Source organism: Oryzias latipes, chromosome 12, assembly GCF_053564925.1.
Source record: "Oryzias latipes strain Hd-rR chromosome 12, Olatipes_Hd-rR_3.1".
Taxonomy (NCBI): Eukaryota; Metazoa; Chordata; class Actinopteri; order Beloniformes; family Adrianichthyidae; genus Oryzias; species Oryzias latipes.
In genome coordinates, this window is record NC_136248.1 from 8,007,100 (window position 1) to 8,032,515 (window position 25,416).

The 25,416-nt window shown below is 39.9% G+C and overlaps 1 protein-coding gene across 1 annotated transcript in view; it reads left to right on the forward strand.

The window, feature by feature from the left end:
- Positions 1 to 828: 828 nt before the first annotated feature.
- lrrtm4l1 (leucine rich repeat transmembrane neuronal 4 like 1) overlaps positions 829 to 25,416 on the forward strand; it is a 130,483-nt gene continuing 105,895 nt past the window's right edge. Inside the window, exon 1 of the mRNA XM_011482003.4 lies at positions 829 to 1,461. Within this exon, the coding sequence (XP_011480305.1) occupies positions 1,458 to 1,461 (4 nt within the window). The 5' untranslated portion in view covers positions 829 to 1,457. The remainder of the gene's footprint in view (positions 1,462 to 25,416) is intronic.

A 25,416-nucleotide genomic window follows, 5' to 3' on the forward strand; every position in this document is an offset into this window, starting at 1 on the left:
CCATCTACGCATAATGTAAAAGCCGGAGCAGGAGTGACCCACAATCGGAATAAGCTGTTTACATGCACCACGATTGGATCAACAATCGTCATAACCCACCTATCTCGATTGGAAAGAAATTTTGATCAGAATGAGTCTGATCGGGTGTGCTTACATGATACATTTTTATTTTAATCAGGCATTTATTCTGATTATTTTTGTCCTTGTAATCGCAGCTTTTGTCTCGTTACTCCCTGGTTTTAAAATTTTCATTGTCAGTTCTTTCCCCCCCCCCAAATTGATCATTGGTTTTAAACATTCGTTTTTTCATGTTTAAAAGTTAGTTTGGTGTTTTGACAATGTTTAAACGTATCTATTGAAGTCTGCAGTCTTTTGCAGTTTTCATCTATCATGGCAACATTTTGACAGTTGCTCCTGTTGATTTGCTGTATATACATATTGTCATCAAATGTACTTATTGGTCATCAAACACCAATATGGAGATGATAACTACCACAAAGGGACAAGAACTGCTGGTATTTCTTTAAATTTCTCATTCTAGTAGAGAACTAATTGTAAAAGGTTTCAGTTGTCTTTTCCAACCCAGCATGACGTGTTTTGTTCTGCAGACTTCTTGTTTGGAGCTGTTTTTTCATGCACGCTGGAATTGCGCCCTCCTATCTGTAATAATTATGCAACACGAGGTGGGATCGGGCAGGCTACCCACTCACAGTATAATGATGACCACATATAGCTCGCTGCATATCCTCCTCAGCACCTGCATAACATCACTTAGCCTACGTGGGAAGGACACGAGTGGGGACGTCTGCAGCGCCGCTCACTTTCTGATGGAGACGCAACCAAACCGTTCAGAGCACGTTTGGAAGGATCTGTCTGCTGCTGTTAAGAGCAGCATCAAATGAAAACTGCCCCCCCCCCCCCCTCCCATTTGCATCCCTTGTGCACTCGCTGGGAACATCCTTCCTGCGCGCAGAAGCGCGCGCTCGACGCAAATCTGCTCACCGGCGCGGCGCAGAAAGCTCCCGACACAGAGACAGTGATCCCCGGCTTTGCGCCCCTGGATCTTTGCGCAGAGGACCCCAGCTTCCTCTGTCATCCCCGCAGAGCGCAGAGGCTCCTTCTCACCTCTGACTCTGTGCTGAAGGCGCTCTTTTCACCACTGTGCTCCTGACGGGGTGACTGAACCCTGATTCCTGCAAAGACCGGCTCAAGGTCTGGAAAGTTACAGCGCGTCATGGAGCACGAGCGTAAACTTTAAAAGCCCGTTGTTGTTATTTTTTGGGGGTTAAACTGCTTCTTTAGAAGTCTTGGTCCTTTTAGAATGAAATCAGGCGCGTAAAAAGGCTCCGCTGCTCCGCAGGTATTGGGAAAGAAAGGCGACACAGACGGACCAAGTCGTGATCTGTGCGACGGATTGTTCTGAGGGGGACGGAGGGGGAAAGACTGGATGAGATAACATGGGTAAGTCATAGGATGACTTTTTAAGTTTGCAAAGATTTTTTCTGTCTTTGAGTGTGAGGATGTTTGGAGCAAATCATTATATTCCACCCTTAAAACAAGCTCCGTGAACGCTTTTGGATCCTTAGGTTTCCTTGGACTGAAATGCTCATAAAATGCGGTAGAAAACCAAATGTAAAGCAGTTGCAAGAACAAGTGTATATTCTTACAGTCGAAGTGACTTAGAATATGTCAAAATGTTGAGGTGTGACTCTCTAATTTGACCTGCCCCCTGGCATCCCTCCTGTCTTTCATGTCCCTCCAGCAGTTTGACATGTTTTGACTCCATCCGATGCCCCCCCCACCACTACCTCTGTTCCCTGACAGTTTTGGGCACCTCCAATCTCATCCCACACTGCCCACCGCCTCCTCCATTTTACTGCTCTAAAGCTGAATTCACCTCAAATCCTCTCTCCTCCTCAGTATTCCAGGAGCTTTGGGTTCCCCACTCAGGGAAGGATGGAGACTGTCAGCCTACGATCCTATTTTTTGATTTGCTGTTCTTCTAAAGCAACTTTTTTTCTTTTAGAATTATCAGTTGAGGACATCATATTCACAAAAGAGCATCTTCCTCTGTGTTGAAACCCTTAAACGAACGATTTCCAACATTCCTTCGTGCCATTTCTTCATCATTTATGGTGGTTTTAAAAATGTATTTTTCATTTATTTAGATGTATTGGTGTTAATAGATTCTTTTTTTTAAATTGAAATAGTGGAAGTCAGTTTGGATGCATGCAGCCCACACATCTGTGTCGTTATGGCTTTTTCCTCTAATAAGCAGCTTGGTGCAGCTCTATATTACAGCTTTAATTATGCGCTAAGTATTACTACAAGTCAAAATAAGTGGTTGCATTTGTTAGGGGATCCACACTCTTTCCGTGCAGCCCACACATCCATCGGTTTGTTTTCCTCGTACAGATTAGTCATCAGGAATGAGCTCGTCTCCATGCATTCTTCTGCTGAACTAACAGCAGGAGGATCTATCGCCGGTACGGTTTAAATCAGCCAGCATGAGAGCACAGAGAATTTTGTCAAATTACTGTTTCACTTTTAGCAAAGATAATCACCAGTTTGCATCCTCAACTGTGGGATTTATTCAAATTCATTTTCTTGCAGCAACAAACCACACAAAGAACAAAGTGTGTGCATTTTCCAGATGGACCAAAGTAAGAGCATAAATAATCCAGGAATCAGAAATTGGCGCGATGCTCTCTAGTGTGACAGAGCACGCTCCTGTGCTGCAGTGCTCTTGCCTCTGCAGGAGCACAAGAAGATTAGACACAGATAAAGTTTCATTTATTCCGGGATCCATCAGTTACCCAAAGCAGACACTAATTGGTCCATAGAGCCTTTCTTTTTTGGAAAAAACAAAAAACCCAAAAACAACATTTTAAATAAAACAAATGCATTTTTACCTTTCAACATATTAAAGCTTGATGTCATAGATAATTAGGAGTTTTTGCATAGTTTAATAGTTGCCCCCGGCACAAAACCATTTACTCTTCTTGCAAATCCTGAGAATTAATTTACAGAGATCTTCCCTCTTGTTTTTTTTTAATCATTAACTGCAATGTCGAATTTTAATGGGATCTTTAGGCCTACTTTTTAAATTAAAAAAAACAAGGTCTTTCTATTTTACAGATTAGGGATTAACACAGCTTGTGGTAAAGAAAGAAGGAAAATAAACCTTCAAATGCTGCATCTTGAAAGCAGTTGTGGTCATCAATGAGGATTATGATTTCCCCAACATGACTTTGTATCAAGGTCCATTAATTTTTCTTGGTTTGGCTTAGAATACTATTGATTACAACAGAGCACATTAACCAGAAGAATGTGTCTTATCCCAGCATCAGGCGCGTTCAAGAAAAAACATACAGTTAAAAAGAAAGAAAAAACGCTCTAGAGGAAATGAAAACATGTTTTGTCTCGTTAAAGCTTGTTAGAGCCCATGTTTTTGCATTTGCTTGTGATATCTTGAACATTAATATGTTATCATATCAATCACACAGGAAAGTAATGTAGGTGATAGTATTTCATCCATGATAACAGCAATGTGATGTCTCCTCTGTCAGTTATTTGCTGCCTTAAACCTTATATGGTTATATTAGTATACATGTTCTGGTGAAAATTGACCCATTTGGAAAACGGGTCAGTTTTGACCCAAACATAATATGAGGGTTAAAAAGATGAGGACAACTTAGATTAATGGTAAAGAAAAAAACATTTTTATATACCAACTATGGCTTTATTTTCTGTTTGTTTTCAGGATCAAAAATAAAAACGCATTAAAAATAAGCATAAACGTCTATTTTTAATTCCAGCGGATGATACATTCAGACAAGGAGCTGGAATTGCTTCTGTCATAAATATTTTGGTGCTACAACCAATCAAAATTTTAGGGGAATCTTAAATACGTTTTTTATTCAAATCACAGATAATTTATTTAAAACAAGTTTTTTTTTGGAAATTTGGATTTTGCATGGTAGCTTCGATTCATGTAGTTACGAATGGTAGTGTTGATTAATGCTCAATAATTGCTTCATACTCATTCATCATCATGTGATGCACGAAAGAATGGCTTTCTTTTTTTTTACAGTTGATATTTATAACTCAACAACTTTTTTTTTCACTTAGTTTAGCTTTTGTAGGAGTCACATACAAAAAGCTCTGCAATAGCTTTGATATTTTTTAAAAGGCTTTGAGAAAAGGAAAATGGGGAAAATTATATTTTACTTGAACTTTCCCACATCGAGTTTACCGCATCTAATACCATTAAATAAGGTGTCCACATGTGACTCATTCACGCTTGTTTCATCCAGAGTGAGGTGATTTTGCCTGAACTGTAACGAGTTCAGAGACGACTCGAGAGATGAATTGCAGCTACTTCAAAGTCTGATCTAACAGATGACTCAAGGTTAGTGGTATTAGATTCATAAAGTGAGTCATCTCTCTATCCCATCGAGGTTGTGTTTGCAATCACATCTTGGTTTGTGGTGTTTTTGACACTGTGTGCATGCCAGTCACATCTAGTGGTTGAGTGTGAGTAGGAACCGTTACATTGGAAACCTGAAAAAGCTACAAATGTCTCAGATAGTGCTCTTTTATGGAAGAAAACTGATGGAAAATAACTTCTAACATCAAGATTTCTTGTTTTGACAAATTTGCAGCTTCTATTGATAATGTGATTAAACACTTTATATAAGGACAAACACAAAATCAAGATTTCTTTGTTTTTCATCATTTCCTTTAAGTAATTAGTGCAACCCCTTAACCTGCTTTCTTGCACTTACAGTTTTTTTAGATGAAAGATAAAATACTACACAAAGTGGTGCTTACATGTATTATCATTTACCCTATTTACCACACTAGGCCAATAGGGCGCACCATCAAAGAATGGTCTATTTTAAAAATGAATCCATAAATAAGGCACACCTAATTATCAGGCACATTAAGCGAGACAAAACAGTTAGAGGTAAGTCCGTCAGTGTTTATTTACTGTGTTCACAGTAACTAGAACTGTTTTGTAACACGCTACATGTTAGCCACGTTAGTAGTATTAGCCACGTTAATTCAATTTAGTTCCATTTCATTTTATTTATTTAGCCCAATATTAATATTACAACAATAGTTGTCTCAGTAGGCTTCATACTGGTAATTGTAAAATAAACGACATTATAAGGAACTGAAGTCATTGAATTCAATAGGTAATGACTAAACTAAACAGCCCAGTCTAAACTGGGCATCCCTGCCCTTGGACCCTCCTTCCTGGGAAAAAATATTTTTGGAAACAACTCTTTAAGAAAAACGGATACCAAGAAGAAACCTCGGGGATTTCCACGGATCCTCTCCCAGGACGGACAGGGGATGTAAAAGAACACTTAGAGAAGAATTAGCTTATTTAACGCTACAACTACATGTTTAAATAGCCCAGCAGATGAGTTTCATCCAGATGCAGTAGGACAGGGGTCGGCAACTGGCGGCTCCGGAGCCGCATGCTAGTCTTTCCTCCTTGTGCTGCGGCTCTCTGTGTTGTATAAAATAACTATCATGTTCTGAGGTTGCCGTGGTGCCTTTAACACAGTCAGGTAGCGTGAGCTGGCAGGAGGAAGAGAGCACCGTGAACGCAGAGGGGGCGTATCTGCAGCCATGACCAGAGTCTGCTATGGGATGGAAAGTTTTTCTGGAAAGACAGTCAGTGGTGATCTCGTAGCGGACACATGAACGCCCCAAAAAAAGCCTTTTTTTGCCCCTAGACTAAAACCATCCATTTCCGTGTAAAATTTATTAAATTTGCGTTAGGGCGCCCCTACTATCCTGTCACCTTGCTGCTACAATGACCGTATGTTGCGCTGTCTGTGCAGAACACGCTGGAGCCCCCCTCTAGCGTGCACACAGGGGGAAAACAATGAACGGGTAGATTCAAGGTTGTGGAAAAGGGACAAAAGATCAAAGGAAACATCACGCTCATAAAGAATAAAATAAAATAAATAATTAAATAAATATCCTGACAACATTTTGAATCAATACAAGTATTGCCAAATGAACTATCGCGACATATCAGCAAAAACCTTTTTTCTAACACCCCTACTGTTGCGGCTCCCTTTGCTTTCATCTCAGTGGAAAACTGATCAAAATTGCTCTTTGAGAGGTACAGGTTGTCGACCCTTGGAGTAGGGGGACGGCTGGGGAACGAGACGAGCCAGAGGTAGGGTCCACGGACAGGAGCACGGATGAGCCGACTGGAACATGGAATCACTCCCGCTCCCCCGGAGGGGACTGGGACAGAGGGACAATGCATGAATCGCACTGCATCAAGCATGGAGAGCAAATGATAGACAAATGATCAAGAATAGAGGAGAAGCAGATGAGAATAGAGGACAGAACTCCAGTGCACCATACTTTCCCCAGCTTCTGACTTCTAGCAGCCCACTAGCAATTAACTGTTATTTAATTCAAACATGTTAATAGTAAGTTAAGTATTCTCTGATTTCTAGCTTGACTGGTTATAAACCTGTCCAAAGAGGAATGTTTTTACTTTGAATGTAGAAAATGTGTCGGCCGTTAGTAGCATTAGCCGCGTAAGCGTATTCACAAAACTCGTAACTCCAAACTGTAGCACTGCTTAAAAAACAGACTGATACGTCTACAACTAACATTACTGTGAATATGCTAACTCCCAACATGGTTAGTAACACGTAAAAAACAAATACAGTCTTATACTGCTACACGTTAATCGGCAATTACAACCAGAAATGAGGCGCTCCAAATTGCAAATAATTACAAAAAAAAAAGTCTTTTAAGTGCGGAACATATGGTCTATCAAATGAGTTTGATTTTGATGTGAATAAAGAACATTTTTGACTAAAAATACCAAAATCTCAAGTTTTTACCTGATGTTTGATGGTATCTTCATCTGTTTACAAGCTGGATGCCTCAGTTGGTTCAATTCCCAGGGGGAACAATGAGCTTCATCCAGGGTGTGTTACCTATGTAGCCACAGGTGGGCCCCAGCCTGGATAACTGCTGACAGCCCAGACAAATACACTATTGTTTCAGAAAGGGCATCTCATCTTGTGTAGAAATCTCTGCCAAACCACCAGTGTGGCGACCCCTGAAGGGATATGCTGAAAGTTGAACAACAAATTAATCTGTTTATAGTGTCTAAAGCATAAAGCATAATTATGTTGGAACTATTAACAGGGAACTGGAGAAAGCCTTGGGTTACATGACACCAGTCAAAGTTTTACAAAGCAACAAGGGGGGGCGGTTGTTCTCTGCCTGCTGCCGTGTGGCGTTGGGGGGTTGTGGCTCCTGCAGCTGCTGCGGCGGGGGTCTTGGTGTGGGGATGGCTGGGCACTCTCCCTCCTTCTTTTCACATTCCATTTTAGAAGAACATAAACACTCAATTGAGCACAGGTGTTAGCTTACCTTTGCACTAATAGTTTGCGTGATTGAATGAAATATTTCACACTAGTTGGTTTGAAGGCATAAGTATGCGTGTGTGAAAACCATCTGTCTTGTGTACATGTTGACATGTGGACATTTTTGCAGCTAGCAGGTGTGTTTATAACATTTGAGTGTGTGTGTGGACAGGCCCCGCCCTTTGAGATTTGTATTACATCTGAACCTCACCATAATGATAAACATCTAGCAACTTGTTGCTTTATGCTGCTTCATGGTTTTACACCCCCCCCCCCCCTCCAATTATCACCCTCCTACCCCCCCTCTCTCTAACGTCCTCCCTCTTCTTCCCTCCTTTCCTTTTCCATCCGGTCCAACACAAAAGATTTTCAAACATGATTGAACTTAATAAAGTTTGGCCTCAATTACAAAAGGGGTTTATTCAGACATACCTCTGGTTTGTCTGAAGATTAACAACCCCTGTTGTTAAAGTAAAATATGTCCAACACAAGAGGCCTTCAGCTCTCATCTGTCTGCCTAGCTGTTGGACAGGACAAGGGAAAAAACAAAAATGCCTTTGATCTAGGACCCTTATTGAACCACGTTGCACTTAGTTGTGAATGTGACACAACTCCTCAAAGATGGGACCCACCCCGTCAGGTATACTTTTTTTTGAAATAACAAGCCAGAACAGATCGGTTTGTTACAGAACTACTGCTACCTTCCAATAATCTGCCTCTGCACAGCACAAAGCCTCCTGGGGTGCAGCCAAGAAATGACCAAATACACGATTGGACTTCTGAAGGGAACAGGAAAATCTTTGTGGGGGCATATCTGTCACTCAAAGACATTGTAAAGTGTTTTAAAAATCAAAAATAGAGACCAAAAAGTGCCTGAAATCTGTTAAGACCTTAAACACAACATGAAGAGCATTTTCATTTAAGATCTTGAAGTTAAACAGATGGATGGAGAGTGAGCGAATGGAGGACCATCATGCGGTACAGGAGGGAGTGGCAATGTTAGAAGAAAATATGTGAAATATGGAGACGTGAGATTGTGACCAGCCTTGACAGTTGGCAGAGTTTTTTATTTTTATTTTTTATTTCATGTTAAATCTGAAAACAAGATTAATGTGGTGCATTGAGTGAGTAGATGATTGACGCTTATGGGAGGATTTAATAATGAGACCAAAGTAGAAACTGTTCCAGGAGTCCAGACAAGAACTGACAAAGCGTCAGTGGTGTGTGTGCGTGTGTGTGTGTGGGGGGGGGGGGGGGCAAAGGCAGTTAATGTATCTAGCAGACTTAAAAATTTCGTTTGCGTGGAAAAAAAGAAAAGCCCTCCTCTCAAGGGTAGGGTGGCCTTGACGTGGAAATCAAGGAATCACTCAATTTAGTGATCACGACAATTTTTATTATTATTTACCAAGGCTGTGTCCCACCAAGGTGGGGTAGCCTAGACAAGGCACACAATTTTAGCTCCCTCTGTCTCTTCCCCAAACCCTCCTCCTTCAGTGTGTGAGTGCGTGTGTGCGTATGTGCGTGCGACTGGTCTGAGATCTGGTCTAAGCCACACCACACTGCACCAGGGTCAGCTGCACAGCCCAGTGTGGGCACCTCCACTGCAGGGCCTCAGCCAAGGCTGGTTTCCCCTTGCCGCTTCATCCCAAGACCAGACCTCTACCACACCCATCCATTCATCCATACACAAACTCTCTCCACCCATCCCTGTCCTGAGCAGCCTCTCTCCCCTGCACCACAGTCATCCCTCTTGCATTCAACGCTCTTTTTACACCCTCTGTCCATCCCATTCGCGGTCTTCCTCTCATTCTCACTCCACTCACATCAGATTCATATACCTTTTTCACCAATCGCTCCCTTTCCATTCTTTCAACATGTCCAAACCATCCCAGTGCCTTTTGCTCTGCTCTTTCAGCCAACTCTCGCGTCACACCAGTTCTCTCTCGGATGACTTCGTTTCTCACACGATCCATACGCGTCACACCACACATACTCCTCAAACATCTCATCTCAATTACATTCAGCTTCCTCTTTTCCGCCACTTTCAGACTCCATGTTTCAGCCCCATATAACGCTGCAGGCACCACCACACCCTCATACAATCTCCTTTTTGCATCCTTTCCCAGTGATCTACATTCAAACACTCTCTTCATTCCCCCCCATATCTTTCGTACTTCATTCATTCTAAACTCTACCTCTCCCCCCATTCCACCATCCACACAGACACACGACCCTAAATACTGAAAACATTCTACCTCTTCCAACAACTCCCCATTTAATGCCACATTCAATCTACGTTCACCCTTTAACCTCGTACACCTCATCACCTTACTCTTTTCCACATTCACTCTCAACTTCCTTCTGTCGCACACCCTTCCAAACTCCTCAACCAGACGTCCCAAGTTCTCTTCTGAGTCAGCCACTAGTGCAGTATCATCTGCAAACAGCAGCTGATTCTATCACGACAATAGAACAAACAAAAAAAATTTTTTTAAAAAGCAGCATTACATTTTAGAAAACACGACAAAATTTCAGAAGCCAAAAAGTAAAATACAAAAAGGAAAAAGCATTTCAGAAAACAAAATTAATTTCCAGAAAATAAATTGCAATGTTCAAAAATCAGAAGAATTTCAGAAAACAAAGTAGAATGTTAAAAAAAAAATGAAACACAACAAGAAACCAGAAAATGTAGGGACTATGGGACATCGCTGATTGGTTGTCCAGTATCCCTTCATGTCAAATAACTTTCAGTTAAAATGATGGACTAATGTCATCATCAGGTAGGTACTGACAGATGTCTCTGATTGGATGATGACATTTGTCGATCATTTTAACTTCAGCAAACAGAGAAAGAACATTTAATTTTTTTTTTTTTTTTTTACCTCTGAAACAGAATGGTCATCCGGAAGTAGTTTTTGGGGATGACGTCTGTGCTGTCCTTTCCTTCATTCCTAATAATGGAAGGGAGGAAAGGACAAAAATCTAAAAATGATTTGGTTTTAGTAGTTGATAAATTCATAATTAAATAAAACAGCTTTTTTTTCATTTTGGATTATAAGTTGAAAAATGATTCATAGTACCTACCTCTTCTGGTTTCTCACTGTGTTTTGTTTTTCCAACATTTAATTTTGTTTTCTAAAATGTTTTAAATTTTTTAATATTTCATTTTATTTTCTGTAAATAAATGTTATTTTTCTGAAATGTTTTTCATTTTTAACATTTAATTTTGTTTTCTGTAAATGACTTTAGTTTTCTGAAATGTTTTTTTTTTTGTCTTTGTGATCTTTACAATGTTTGTGTCGAGTGGCTTGTTGGTGTGATTTGCAGATTTGCACTTCAGGGCCACCGTACAAGGGTGATACCCAGGCTCCTACATTGTGGGAAGAAAAAAAACAGGAAATATTAGAGAGAGTGCTAAATAGTTTTAAACACCTCATGTTTAAAGATGATGGGATTAGAAAATTATCCAGAATCCCGTTGAGGCAATTTGGGGTTTTGATTTTTTTTAAACAAAGGTGGTAAAAGCAAGGCAGCTTTTTTGTCGCACCTTTCAAAGTTAGAGGCAATTTTAAGGACTTTATTTAACCAAATCAATTGATTGATTGACTGGTTGAGAAGGAGTAAATTAGGAAAAGGTTTTCTTTAGGTATTGGGTTTTGACACCAGTTTGCCAGTCACATCAGTTATAAAAAAAATCAAAGCTCTGTGAGCAATTTGGTAAATAAAAAGATTTTCACACACAGACAAATCAACCCTAGACATGTCAAAACAACAAAACCAATTGGCAAGGATCAGTCAGTTTTTTTGTCTCAGGGGTAAAGTAAACGTGCTTTTTTTTCACTAGAGTGAAAACGTCATGCATATATAAAGAACCCCCTGTGGTAACATGGGAAATTGCGCTTGTTTTTCTTTTTATTTTGTTTTATAATCCAGCTTTGGTCTGAAGAGTGAAAAAGATTTTCATGTGGGGAACAACAAGAAAAATCTGCTGAGCACAGCCTGAAATTGTCAAGAAAATAAGTCAGCACAGCGAAAGAATAGTTCCCATCTCTGCAGCTCTAAACTTTTATTTGTTTTTCTATTATTCCTTGTTTTTATATGCTGAAGTCTGCATGTTATTTTCTTTTCTTTTTAGAACCAAGCTGTGATGTAATATATATATATATATATGCTTTGAAACCATGAGATTTTGTGTGACGGATTATAATTAATAAAAAATGGTCACTTCAGTATTATCTGCAGCACTAAAATATGCAGGTATTTTCTTTTGTTTTCTTTTTTTTGTGCATTTCTGTAAAATACGATTTCACTATGTTAAAAATATAAAGCTTTGAAAATTACTCAGTAATATACCATATTTTCACCACTACAAGGTGCACTTAAAAGCACCTTATAGTGTACCTCTGGATTTTGAGAGGTACACAGTGCTCTGTCAAAATGTCGTTTTTTTTTTTTTTTGCAAAAAAGATTGGGTGTCCTTGTAAATACCCTAGTGTGGCTAACCTGTACTGTGTCGGATTGTGTATTTTATGTGATACTAACAAGGTTTGGAGTTGCCATAGTCACAGAAACATTTGTTTTAGTGGTGTAAGTTTGTTTTTTACTGTGTTTCAAACAAGGTTGGGGGCTATAAATGGGCTGTAAATATGGTAACGCAGCTAAAGTTTCTAGCATAGCTAAAATGAAGAGTATTACAAAGAAACTTGTAGAATTACTGTAAATGCCGTTGTCTGATTGACTCACGGACTTACTCTGAAAAAACTACTGTCAGTAATAAGTCCACATGTGTACATGAGTGTTTCTGGCTTCCACGTTCAAAACTCTCGCATTCATGCGTTGCTTCAGAAGTTTCTAGAACTGTTTTCGGTAGGGCTGCACAATATGAGGAAAATTTGTGATATGCGGTATTAATGATCAATATGGCGATAACGATATAACTTGCGATATGTAAACAAATAGCAAAACAACTAAAAACATTTCCATTTCATTGCAAGAGTTTAAAAATTATACTCCAAATGACCCTCGTCGATGATTGGTCAAATTTATTAATGGATTTATTTGATCCGTTAAATACTTCAACTGCCATAAGATTGTTTTAGCACATTTAAGCTGTATGTTGCGATAAAGAGAAATTTGCGATATATTGTGCAGGCCTAATTTTCGGACTAAACAAAGTCCATTGAATGTGCGTTGAAAGTTAAATTGGGTCGAACTGTTGCCAATCAAGGACTTGGACTCGGTAGTGACGCATGGATGACATTTCTTTTAATTCGCTGAAGTGCCAAACATTTAAAAACTAATCATGAAGGAGAAATTATTAATTGCGGTTTGTACCCGGCCGGAATTATGACATATATTCGAATAGAGCTGAGATAGAAAAAGCCTTAAGCAGGATTTGCACCGTTTCAACATTTCGCACCAAGGCTTTTCCAATTATAGGTGGCGGACATGCACTTCTATACAGTAGAAGAAGAAATAAGCAAGGAGGGGCGCATTTAGCACCCGTATGCTAAATGCGCTTTCAAGAACAGACCTTCACAGTGCGCTTTTGACGGTCTACCATTTAATCCAATGTGCTCTATAGTGAGGAAAACACAGTGGTTTTTTTACACTAGACAGTGATATTCCATACCAGCATGTAAGTATAATTTTTTCCCTTAGAATATTATTTTTCAGTGTTTGAAACATTTCTGTCTGAAGGTGCATCTGTGGAAAAAAGGCTGAAATCTGTGCAATGCTTGGACCAACTCCAAGAAAGAATCAGCAGTGATCCTGCACATGTGGCTTTTGGAAGGTTCAAATCACTAAAATGCCAGAAATGCATCCACTCCACTTTGAAACATTTTTCTAGATTGTACCTAATTGCAAGTATATATTAAGGAGAGCTTGCTGTGTAATTTTTAGTGGCTCGATGGTGTACTGTCTCAGCAAATATGCTGCTGTCACTCAAATTATTCTCATAAATGTTCATGAACATTTTAAAAGGGAAGCAAGGTGATCCCAACTGTAGACGTCAAACTTTCAACAACAAAAAATGGAGCAGTTACGAAGGCCTTGCAGTCTAACAGCTTAATAGCGCCTGTAAAAGGCTGCAGGGAAGTCATCCAAAACCACATTCACTGATTAAAACAAACCCTGAGGGGGGGTTGCAGAATGGCAAGAAAAGGGTCTAACATGTGTGAACCTCCAGAAATAAGCTACAGTTTTCTGCTGGGAATATGTTCTGGCCTTACATGGGGGGGAGGGCTTTGACAGAAGGCATTTATATGTTTGCTAAAACTTTTCAGAACACATGAAATATTTATCCGTGTTTTGCTATAGTGGCAGATAAAGCAGAAAAGTTTTCTTTCACTCAGAAAAAGTGCTCAGGTGACGTTATTTAGTCTCACATAATTATGCATGCCTTGTTTAAAGAATAATGACAGACACCCCCCCCCCCCCCCCCCCACACACACACACACACACACATCTCCCACGCCTCCCTCACCTCCACAATGTCCCTGATCAAAAATTTACATATCCTTGAACATGGGGTCTGATCATATCCACACAAGAGAAAATTCAGATTCAGTTGCTATTAAAGGTCAGTTTAAGCCCAGGTGTGGAAAAAAAACAGCCCATGTAAGAATAGTTGGTGGTTTTCATAGGCCCAATGAGACCTTTTCACATTTACACAGAACTACGCTAGCTTTGTTGGCCACTGCACAGTGGGGAATGCTGCAGAAATGCCACAATATCAGTGAGAAAGGGCAGCTGAGTTGAATCAACTCAGCACTGAAACATTTAGTGAGTTTTTTGTCAGTTCTGGAGCAATATACTGTCGAGCAAGGATGGGCAGTAGTGAGGAAAATACTGGAAAAGGAAATGAGTCCCACAGTAAACAAACATTGGTGTATAGCAGCTCTGTAATATACGAGAAGATCTTCCAAACGTCCTTTTAATAATGTTATGAATATTATGAAGCGCCTGTTCGCTCATCATTTTATTTTTAATTCCGTGTGGTCAGTGCTTTTTTTGTGGAAGAATGGAGCTCCTAAGATAGGCTAACACGCGCTAATACCATTAGCCTTGTTTGATGAACACAAAATCCATGCGGGAAATGCCGCAATCTGCATCTTGGCTGCACGTAAATGTATGGGAATAACATCAGCCTTTATTTGATTGTTTGAACGCTTTCTAAGGACTGAGCGACATTTCTACTTTGAAAAGCTCACACACTGCCCCAAAGCCGCTGTGTGAGCTGGAAGTCCGAGCTCTGCTCGGACACACGGTTCTCCTGCGTCCGGCAGCCGCTAACCCAGAGCGGCGGGACGGATCGTAGTCCGAATTCTCCCACACATAACAAAACAACAAAACGCAAACGTAAGAAAGCATCCTCCCTCTCCTCAAACACAAAGTTATTAATCCAGCTGGTCTGCTCAGAGACAGTTCGGATGATCACCTCGGTACAACTTGTAAATGAAATACAGCTGCTGTGCTCAATGATCATGAAATAAACTGAATTTTATAATTTTGTCAGAATGAAAGACATATTGATATTCAGGTAGAGTATTTTCCAAGTCATACTTTAAAAAGAAAAGAAAAAGAAAATGTGTTCCGCTACAATATTGGGATATGTATCGTAAGGTGGGACGCGTATTGGGATACGTATCACATTGCCAGACTCTTGCCAATACACAGCCTTAGTTTACAGTGTTCCCTCCTTATGTCGTGGTGCACATTCTGTGGTTTTGCAGATTTTTTACAGTGCAACTTTTAATGCTTTTATTTATATTTTGAAGTAGCACTTTGTGTCCTGCATTCTGATTGGCTGTTGAACTTGTCAATTAATCTCCTCCATGCTGAGTCTCCATGTTATGTGTAGCTTAAGAGAGTTACATAAATCCTTAATGCGAGCAGATCTTTGTTTTCATTCTATAAAACTGGCCATTTTTTCTATGAAGGTTTTAACTTTGAGAGCTCTAGCCAGAGAGAAAAGTATGAAAATGTTCTGTTTGAGAAAAGTGTATAAAGTGTGTAGTGAAGCTACAGCCATAAAAAATCTATATTCTTACATTGCGAATTTCTCCTATCACAGGTTATTTATGTAACATGTTTCCCATAATAAATGAGGGAATACTGTATGTTCTGGTAGTTTTGGTACCCATCCGTAATTTATATGCCATGTTTTAGCCTGCTACCCAGATGCTTTTTAGGATTTAGAAAGCTTTCACTATTATCCAACGTTTCGTTTTTATTTATTCTTTGGTATTTTTACCTGTGTTTTTATTATCCTGTCAAGAGATTTATGGCTGGATTTATCTTTCGGACACTGGGCAGCACATTTCCCTTCAAAATAGCCTTGAGGCAAGATTTAATTGTTGCTCACAAAGATTAAATGATTCAACACAGCAGCCCCAGAATATTAGCCAGCCTGCACCATGTTTGACAGTAGGAACATGTTTCTTTTCTGGCCCAGATCTGCCATATAGGCAATGTGCCCAGATGTTCGACATGTATAACACAGTGGCATTTGTTACGTGTATCTACACCTACATATATCTGTTTTTTTGCTTACCAACTTCCTTACCAGGGCATGTTTGGACAAATGTTTGTTAAGCTGCTTGGCAGCCATTTTGAATGTCCAGTTGAAACAATTTTTGAAAGAGGTGTTTAGTTGTTAACCCCTGCATTCCTTCTGTAATGGTTTGAACCAATTGGCATGAGGCTAGATTAGCAGAAGTGTTTGCTCAGTGAAAGAGAGAGATGGGTGGAGTTTTATATTGTGAACATGTTGGACTGTGAAAATAAAAAATTAGCACAGCTGCTTCCGCCATTCAGTCACAAGGGGTCAGAAGTGGGAAAAAATCCATGCTAAGTGACAAACATGAAAACCAGAGATAAGGCAACTGTGAAAAAAATTTCAGAGCAGATTATTCTGAAACACTTTTTGAGGATGGTGCTTCCAGAATTGGAGTTCTGATTCTGACGCATCCACTTTCAGATTCCTAGTACGTCTTCGTTTTCCTCATCTGAGCTGGCATTTGGCTCAAAACTGTAAGGCTGGATAGTTCCACTATTGCTCGCCATTTTTGTTGCACTGGTAATGTAAAGTTGAGGGTGTAAACTGAGAGCTCTCAGCAACAGGGCAGGGAAGGGGAACGGTACCGCTCACAACTCAGAGGGGAATTTCTGAAGAGCTCCTGCCGCTCTGCATAAAACGATGTCCCAGAAAATGACAGAGGTTATGGATTTTGGCTAAAAACTTAATAGTTCATTAATTTCTATTCTTGTTGTTACAGTTAAACTTAATTAATCAGAGACTTGATTGAACAGGCCACACATAATAAGTAATGTTTGCACCATTCGCCACTTTGTCGGCAAGTGGACTTCTTGAAGTTAATTATAGCTAAAAGGTTAAGAAGTCATTTCATATCCCACACATTGCGTCAAGCAGCAGGTTTTTGTGTGGCTGCAAAAGCTACCAGCTGTGGAAACAGTCAGTTATAATGAGGAGTGATGGCTAAAAAGCCACTTGGAAGAACTGATTGTTGTCTCACTGAAGCTAAATCCCATTAGTGACAATTTGCAGAAGTCACCAACTCCATGGGTCACAGAATTTATGAATGCCAACCCCTGGCATGTTGTGTGGTAGACAATTATAGAAACAAAGTTGTTGTTTAAAAAAGGTAAAATGTCATGATATTAAATAAAAAAGGTTAATTTGATTTAGTCAGGAAACTGCAGCATGCAGATCATTTTAAAATGCTCTGTGCCTAATACTTGTCAGTCATCTCTTCAATTCTGCATCATTAGTTTTTGTAAACCTGTGCAAGATGCTCAGTGCAGAAAAACGACTTTGTTAAAGGGGTTTTAGTTAGCTCATTCTGGTTTCCTGCCTTCAGTTTGTTCTTTTCAGCCATATGGTTTGCCTGATAACAGAGTGACTTCGTGCTTCATAAATATTCAAGAACATACGCACTTTTGTTTTTGCATGCTTGCGCAGCCCTCTGTCGCTTTCAGAAGTATACCATCCCAAACATTACATGTGCGTTCAATAATTCAAACAAATGGTGAGAATCTCTGCTGTAAATGTCTAGTCTGATCAAAACTTTTGTTAAATGTTGGCTGTAATGTTTTGATCTGTCTTGAGAAAGCGCCCCCAAAAGTCATTTCGGTGAAAGATTAAATTAGGTTCTGACACAGCCAACGCATTGGATTTAGCTTATCATGCAGTCTTTAGATATTCTGTTTACTTCTTGCTTTGGTTTACTTGGAAGTATAAACTTGAAAAGACAAATCTTTCAGTGTAATTTCCAGGATGATCCTGTAAAGGCAACTGTCTTTATACAAACACACCCACAGATTCCTGACTCAGATTGTCCAAAAAATGACAAATAAACCTTCACTACAAGTTTGTAACATGACTAGAACTTTGCTAAAACTAACTTTACATGACCAACTATCAATATAACTGACAACTGACCATCTCTTCCATCCTGAATACAAACTTTCAATAAACGACCACCCTTACATCTGCTTTCTGACCATCTTTTATCAGCTGTTAATGCACCATTCCGTGTTACCACTTTTTACCATTCCGGTAACACAGACAACCTGTTATTTGGCTGTTTTTACTGACTTTTTTTAGTTAGTTAAACTGTTTATTCGTTAGTGCTCTACTTTTTAACGTTGATATTCGCACCTGCTATCGGATCTCCTTCATCACAGCTCTTTTTGTTTTGTCAATCATCCAATGCTTGTTTGATTTCATTCTTTCTGTTATTTTTTTTAGTTCATTGTTTGTCACTGGGCTGCACAGTGGTGCAGTGGTTAGTGCTTTCCCCCTTACAATGAAAAGGCCCTGGTTCAAATCCCAGCAGGGACCTTTCTATGCAGTTTAAATGTTCTTGTGCATCTGTGGGTTTTCTCCAGACACTTCGGCTTCCTCCAACGGTCCAAAAGCATGCTTCATAGGTTGAATGATTACTTTAAAGTGTCTCTATGTGTGACTGTGTGATTGTGAGGCCCTAAGATCAGCTGGAGACCTGTCCGGGGTGTACCTCTGGTACCCCTGGCAGCCTCATGACATTGAAAGGGATACAGCAGCTCAAGAAAATGGATGGATGTTTGTCACCTTTTTCTTTTTAGTTGTGTCATGGTTGAGTGCTTAAGTTTGGTTGCAGTTAATTTCTTAGTCACATGCACCTTTCAGGGGGGTTGAGCCATACAGGTTTTTGTGTTGTCTGGGCCCGTTGACCAAACAAGTACTTGGTCTCCCTGGGAATGTAACCAAAAAATTTAAAGAATCAATGTAGTACGGTGTATAATGAGTAGACAAAACAAAACAGAACAGCCAACAATGGAAACCCCTGGCTGTTTTTTTTTCTTCTGGTCTGTGGGTGTATTTATTAATTCTGTCATGAAATAAGCAGCTTTTTCCAACTGCAAGACTCGTTTAGGCCATTTGGTCTTCTTTAGCCTTTAGCTTGTATGAATACATCAAATGTGCATGAAGGTATATCATTCATCAGTATTCTCTGGTCATTTTAGTTAAGCCTTTGAGATTGGGGAAGTGACTTCTGTCACTTTCAAAATAGCTCAAAAGATGATCAAAGCAGATCCTTAACACTAGGGCTGTCTTTAGCGACACGCTCTCTGAACTCTTAATACATGCAACGTAATTCGAATGGATTCTGATGCAGAGGAAAGCACCTGCTTTTCTCGCCCATATTGAATTAAATGTACCCCTTTTCAGATGTACATTTGGTCACTTCATTTTTAAAAGCGTTGGCTGCACAGTGGGGTAGATGCTAGCACCCTCACACCATAGACAAAAGGCCCTGGTTCACATCCCTGCTGGGTCCTTTCTGTGTGGGATTTGCATGTTCTCCTTGTGCATGTGGAGGTTTTCTCCAGGCATTCCAGGTTTCACCCCACAGTCCAAACACATGCTTTATAGGTTAAATGATGACTCTAACGGTTTCTTAAGTTTGAATATGTGTGTCTGTGTGCAGCTCTGAAATAGACTGTCAAACTGTCAGAGGTGGCCAGGATGGGCTCTAGCAACCCCATGACCCTAGACAGGATAAGGTAGGAATAAAGGAAGGATAGATGTCACTTTCAAATACACTTTGTGTGTTTTTGATAGCACTGTGACGTTGTGAGTAGAAATTCGGAAAAAGTTGAACCCTTAACAGATATGATTACAGAACAGGCAATAGGTGTGTGCCTTGAAGGGACCGGCTTTAATAAGACAAGAACATTGAAAGGTGCACCAAAACAGAAGAGGAGGACAAAGAGGATTCCAGGACACGGGTTGCCTGCCTCCCGGATCTGTACCGCACAGGGAGTGGGGTGTGGGCAGTCTCCTCCAGGAGAGGATGAAGACAGGAGTGACCGGTTCCTCAAACAGAATACGACTCAGTAGTAGCAGCGGCGGAATCCCTTTGCCGTAGGCGGAACCAAGGAGAAACCTTGTTGCGAGACAACAACGAATGTGGGGCAGCTGGACAGTTGAGGATGCCAATCTCGCTGGAGGGGAGACACACCACTAGGATGGAGAGCAAGAAAGGGAAGCAGGAGTGAATCAGCAGAGTGTGATGCACTCCTCTTTAAGCTGATTACCGCTTTCTGCCCTTCCTTATATCTTAATTAGAATAGTAAAAAAAGAGCTTTATTTCACCAGCTTTTGGAGAAGCCCTTTTTTTTTTATTCCAAGGTCTGTTTTAATGTTTTTGGTAGAGCGTTTAGTGACTCATCGTTTTGTTTAGCTCGTGCTGGTTTGCGGCGCCTTCCGTCCGTGAAACCAGGGTTCGACTCCGGGCTGCTCCCTGTTCCCTTCTCTACCTCTGTGCCGGTTCCAAGCCCGGTTTGAGAAGGTTGCATCAGGAAGGGCATCCGGCGTAAAACATTGCCAAGTTTACCATGCGACTTGTTCGCTGTGGCGACCCCTGATGGGAGAAGCCGAAAGAGGAAGAAGTTTAGTGACTCATCGTTTTATCATATTTTATTTTCTACTCTGTCCTCATTTTAAATGGACAAAACCTCCTCATGCTTGGTAGAGCCTTGTACTCCAACTGAAGAAGGATTTAGGAACTTGTGACAATTTTCACCAAATAAACTGCTCTACCCCTAGGAAGCCTGGTCATTTTTTTTTTCCAGAGTGACCAAACCACCTGCAAAGGTCTTGCAGTTCAAGCTCTGTTCATCTGATCTAAACTGAGCTGTGCTAGTAGTGGTGAGGAAATAAATCTCCCACATTGTCACACATCCCCATCAAAGTGTGAGAGGAAATCAAGTGAGTACATTAGTGAAACCCTCACGAGATACTATGTTAAAGCAAGTCTTATTAGGATGCCATTAACAAAGTGGTTTTATAAAATAAAGAATCAACAACCAAAATATAATTAGATATATCTTTTTGCAATGCGATCACACTGAAGAGAAACTGCGTCACTTCAACAAGTTGAGTGTTGCTTAAAAACACAGATAAAGTCAGACATGGTGAATGCAGCTTCCTGAAGTTAAACACCATCTGAATAAGAAGGAGAGGTGATCGCTGTCCTTTTAACTTGCTGTTGTTACGGCAACAACACAGTCCTTTTGGATCTCCTTTTACTGTCACTCACACGTAGTGTCTCCACAAACACACCAATTACTCACTGTGCTGTTAAGCATCATTAGATATATGACAGGAACAAAACAAAAAGAAGTGTATTTTTAACTTTCCCCACTGAGGCTTGCTATAAACTGATCCGTTTATGAGCATGACTGGAAAAAAGCCACAGAACTTTTACAGATGGGAGCCCTGCAGTTTTTACCAAACATTTTACATCTGACTAGATTGGTTTTTTACATAAAGAAAATGAATAAGCCTAAAATCTCACGAACTGTTGCCCATAGCAACCTGTGTGAATGAAGGACACTTAGGTGTGGACTAAATCGGTCTGCCTTGCTTTAATTTTCTCATGTTTTTTATGACCCCTGGAGATTTTCCAATCCACCTCCTTTGTTTTTTCTAACAAGCTACCTTCACACTGCCCTCGGCAACAGGCTGAAGCACCCACTTACAAGAAAAAGTCTATGTAAACACACATAAGTGTGTATTGGGCTTCCAACTCTTGCGTTCATACATAGCAATGCAAGTTTTCAGGCTCTCAGGCTCTAGGTACAAAACGCGCGGCCATTAAAAGCACGATGAAAGTTAAACTAGGTTAAACTTTGACCAATCAAGGACTTTGGTAGTGATGTATGAGAGACGTCGCCTTTTAATGGATCATGGAGGAAAAATTGATAATTGCTTTTTGTGCCCGGCCGGGTTATAAGTCTTTCATATATCAAGATAGAGCTGTGAAATAAAAAGGCCTGGAGTAAGATTTGCACCACTTGTGCAAGTCTTAAGCTAGTATTGGGTTGGAACAGACCTGCGTGAACACCATTTCCACACACATGCCCAGCGTGTGGGTAGCTTTACAGAGGAAGTTATCCACTTCAACTACTAAATCTGCTCTTATTCTCTTGGAATAAAGCTGATCACCTCTGCATGAATTATCATTTGGAATTTTAAGTGGCATCTAAAGTATTTTGGTTTTTCAGGGACTTTTGCCAATCAAAGACGTTTACACATACGGAAAGATTTCCAAAAAATTGGAGGTACAATAAATCACAAGATCTTTGGTATACCTAATCTGAATGGAGTAGCATGTACCAGTTGGCATTTCACAACTATTAAGGTTGCACATCACAAAACCTTCATGTAGGAATTTTTTTTTACAAAAATATGAAAGTGTTCAGCAGCAGGTTGACATGGGTTTATTATTAATTGATGTCTATGTCCAGCAGTTAATGTTGCAGCGTGTCCATTTTCTCCTCGTAAGATGTTTCTTATGTCAGACTTGTCCGCAACCATGCAAGCAAAATGCTACGTGCTTAAATTTGCAGCGATTTTAAGATGTTCCGAGGTTTTCATTGGATACAGAGAAGGTTTTTTGTATAGTTCTGAGTTTGCCTTGCTGCAATGGTACTATCACCAGCAGATTGTGATGCTATCTAAACAAAGCTTTATTTTAAAACGTGTACAAACGTGTTCTCTTTTTGTGACCATTATTTTGTTGTCAGAGCTTGTTGGAACTAGTATTATTAATAAACTAATGAGAACCTTTTGACCAAACATTCTATAAATATAGTTTGATAATAATTGACATATCACTTGCTGTCATTTTCTTTAAATTCCAGATAGCAAAAAAGGCCATAAACATGTTATTCAAATGTTACTCTGCGGGTGGGTCTGCTGCAGAGGTCATGCTTGTGCCACTCCAGTTTGCTTCAACTCTTGCATGCAGCAGAATCCAAAGTCCTGTTGGGACTCTGTTTGCCCTTATTTTCCTCTTGTTTTTGCGCCTGAGTAGCTTTAGTTGACTATGGATACTACAACCCCCACTTTACCATGAAAAAAAAAAAAAAAAACGCTAACAGAATTGACTTTTCATTTCACCTATATTTTTAAAAAGATGCTGTTCCATTTAAGATGTATTTGGCCAGTACCAGCCTACATTAACCAACTGGGCCCAATAGTTCCAGTCTTTTTCTTTCCAATGTACAGTAAGGGTTCCAAGAGGAACAGCTCCTGCTGTAGTAACATGCTTTTATCATGAATCAGCACTTTTTGCCTCTGCATTTTTCAAATTTTCCAATTAATTTATGAAACATAATGGGCTTTTGTTGTCTAAAGAGTATTTTAGTTCAGAAAGGTAAGGGTTTATGAGTTATTACTTCTGTTGCATCATGACTAATATGACATATAATGCATTTTTCCGCAATGAAAAATCAGATTTTATTTTTCTTAAATTTGAAGGAACCGCCTTAATGTCCCACTCTGATCATCATTTTAACTATTGTAAAAGTGTTCCCAGAGGTCTTTTACCTGCTCTCCTGCTGGCTTACAGTCCATCACACACTCAAGCTAACATTGGTGATGAAACAATTTCTCTGCAAGTGGATGCATCGGAATGGAACGGAGCAGGGAGCTTGTGGCTTGCCCAGCATACTCTCTGCTTAAAAATTACAATCTTTGTCAAACACCCTTTATTTTGCCTTTTCCTGATTCACAACGGTTTAAATAAAGCAATACTCAAGAATGCAATTTATAGCCTAATTTTCTTTTTAAATGTTCACCATCATCAAACCAATGCCACAAAACAGGTCTGTAGGTCTGCAATCTTACAATAGCCACATGTGCCGTAGCATCCAAGGTTTTTACCTACTTAACATGGAACAAAAGTCCTTCACCACCTTGTCTCCTTCAATGTCTGTAGAGGCTGTATAGAAAAACATGCAATTTATCTGAACTTTCTTCTGAAAGGTCTGTCCTTCTGCAGGCATAGGTCCTCTCTAAACAATCAAATCAGTGGAATATGCCATGAGTGTCCAGCTGCGACAAAATGATAAAAGAAAGAACATATGTGTACACACACACTTTTCATTTCTTTGAAGTGCCTCAGTGTGCACCCTTGGGCCAACTAACTTGGGCACTCTAGGTAATTGCATCAGTGCATTTAAATGAAATATCCACTTGTCGCATGGCCAAGGAAGAGGACCGCTGACTTCGCTGAGCTTGCCAGAATCCACTCTCTGTCCTGTGGGGACGAGCAGTCTGACTTTTATGTGATTTCAAAAAAGTTTTCCATTGAAAGTTGATCATGAAAGAGATGTAACAGGGGAAAAGATTTGTTTTAGGGTTTTATAGAGCTTTGATGTTTTAGACATTTAAATCCAATTGATTTGTTAGCAAACACCTTACTATACTGGACCACAGATGCTACCCTTAAACAGTCTGGAGTTGGATACATTACAACATTTTGGTGTTTAATAATGAATATGACAAGAAAAAATGCAAATATTCCCTCAGATAAAAGCAGTAAACAGAAACTAAGCTTAAAGTGTACCAAGAAAAAACTACTACGCACCAAAAACTAGTAAAAAATGACCCAAGTTGGGTTGATTTGAACCCAACTCTGACGTGAAAATCAACTTATTTATTTCTGTTATTTTACATCAGGAAAGAAAACAAATTAAGTCAAAATGAAACCACTATAACCCAAAAAAGTAGTCTTCCTCCAAAAAGTAACCCAAAAAGATATCCGAACATGATTAACCCAAGAATTGGGTTCAAGAAATAACCCAAGATTGCAGCCAAAGTGTTATTACTGGTGTATCCAGTTCAGTAAAAGTTTCCACAGTTTTCTTTGGCAGTCCCCAACAGGGCTGAGCACATTTCCTGTGGTTGGTGGTGCTTCTTTCATCTGTCATCAGGCTGGTAGAGAAGGCTGGAGCCCATGTGATGCCATGCTTCTGTGATGGTACACAGCATAATCTGAGTAACATTCAGATCTCCTGAATGGTACATAACAGACCCTGCCTTGGACTAGCAAGCATGGTGTGACTTGCCCCTTATCTGGTAATTCTGGATTGCAGCCGTCCAGTGACACTGAATATGTGGAAACATCTGGTAAAATATTCCCCTCTATTGAACTAAGTCCATTTCTTAACAATTAACAGCTTATTTCCTGTGATCATCCATCTGCGCTCATGTCCTCTTCTACAGAATGCATCTTCTGAACCTTTTTTGTAATTACTGCGACACAAAAAGCCTGAAGTTGCTGCGTGTTTTCTAAAACATTGAAACATTTCTTTAATTTTCAACTCAAAGTAGGATGTAGAAATTTTAAAGAACTTTTTTTTATTGTCCCTCATTTCTTGCGTGTATCTGCATTCACACACATCCAGGTTAATGTTAGGGCCCCTTGGTGGGTAGGGTGTTTGGACATCACTGTGAGTAATCAGGAGATGTCATCTCAGTGCCTTACCTGCCAATTTGAATTGCACCCCCTTAGTACACACACCCTTTACCCCTCAAAAATATACTCTCCAACACACAGACACGCACACACACACATGCTTACAAACACACACACATACATTATAAAAGGAATATGGGAGCTCAGACCAGCTGTCCCCT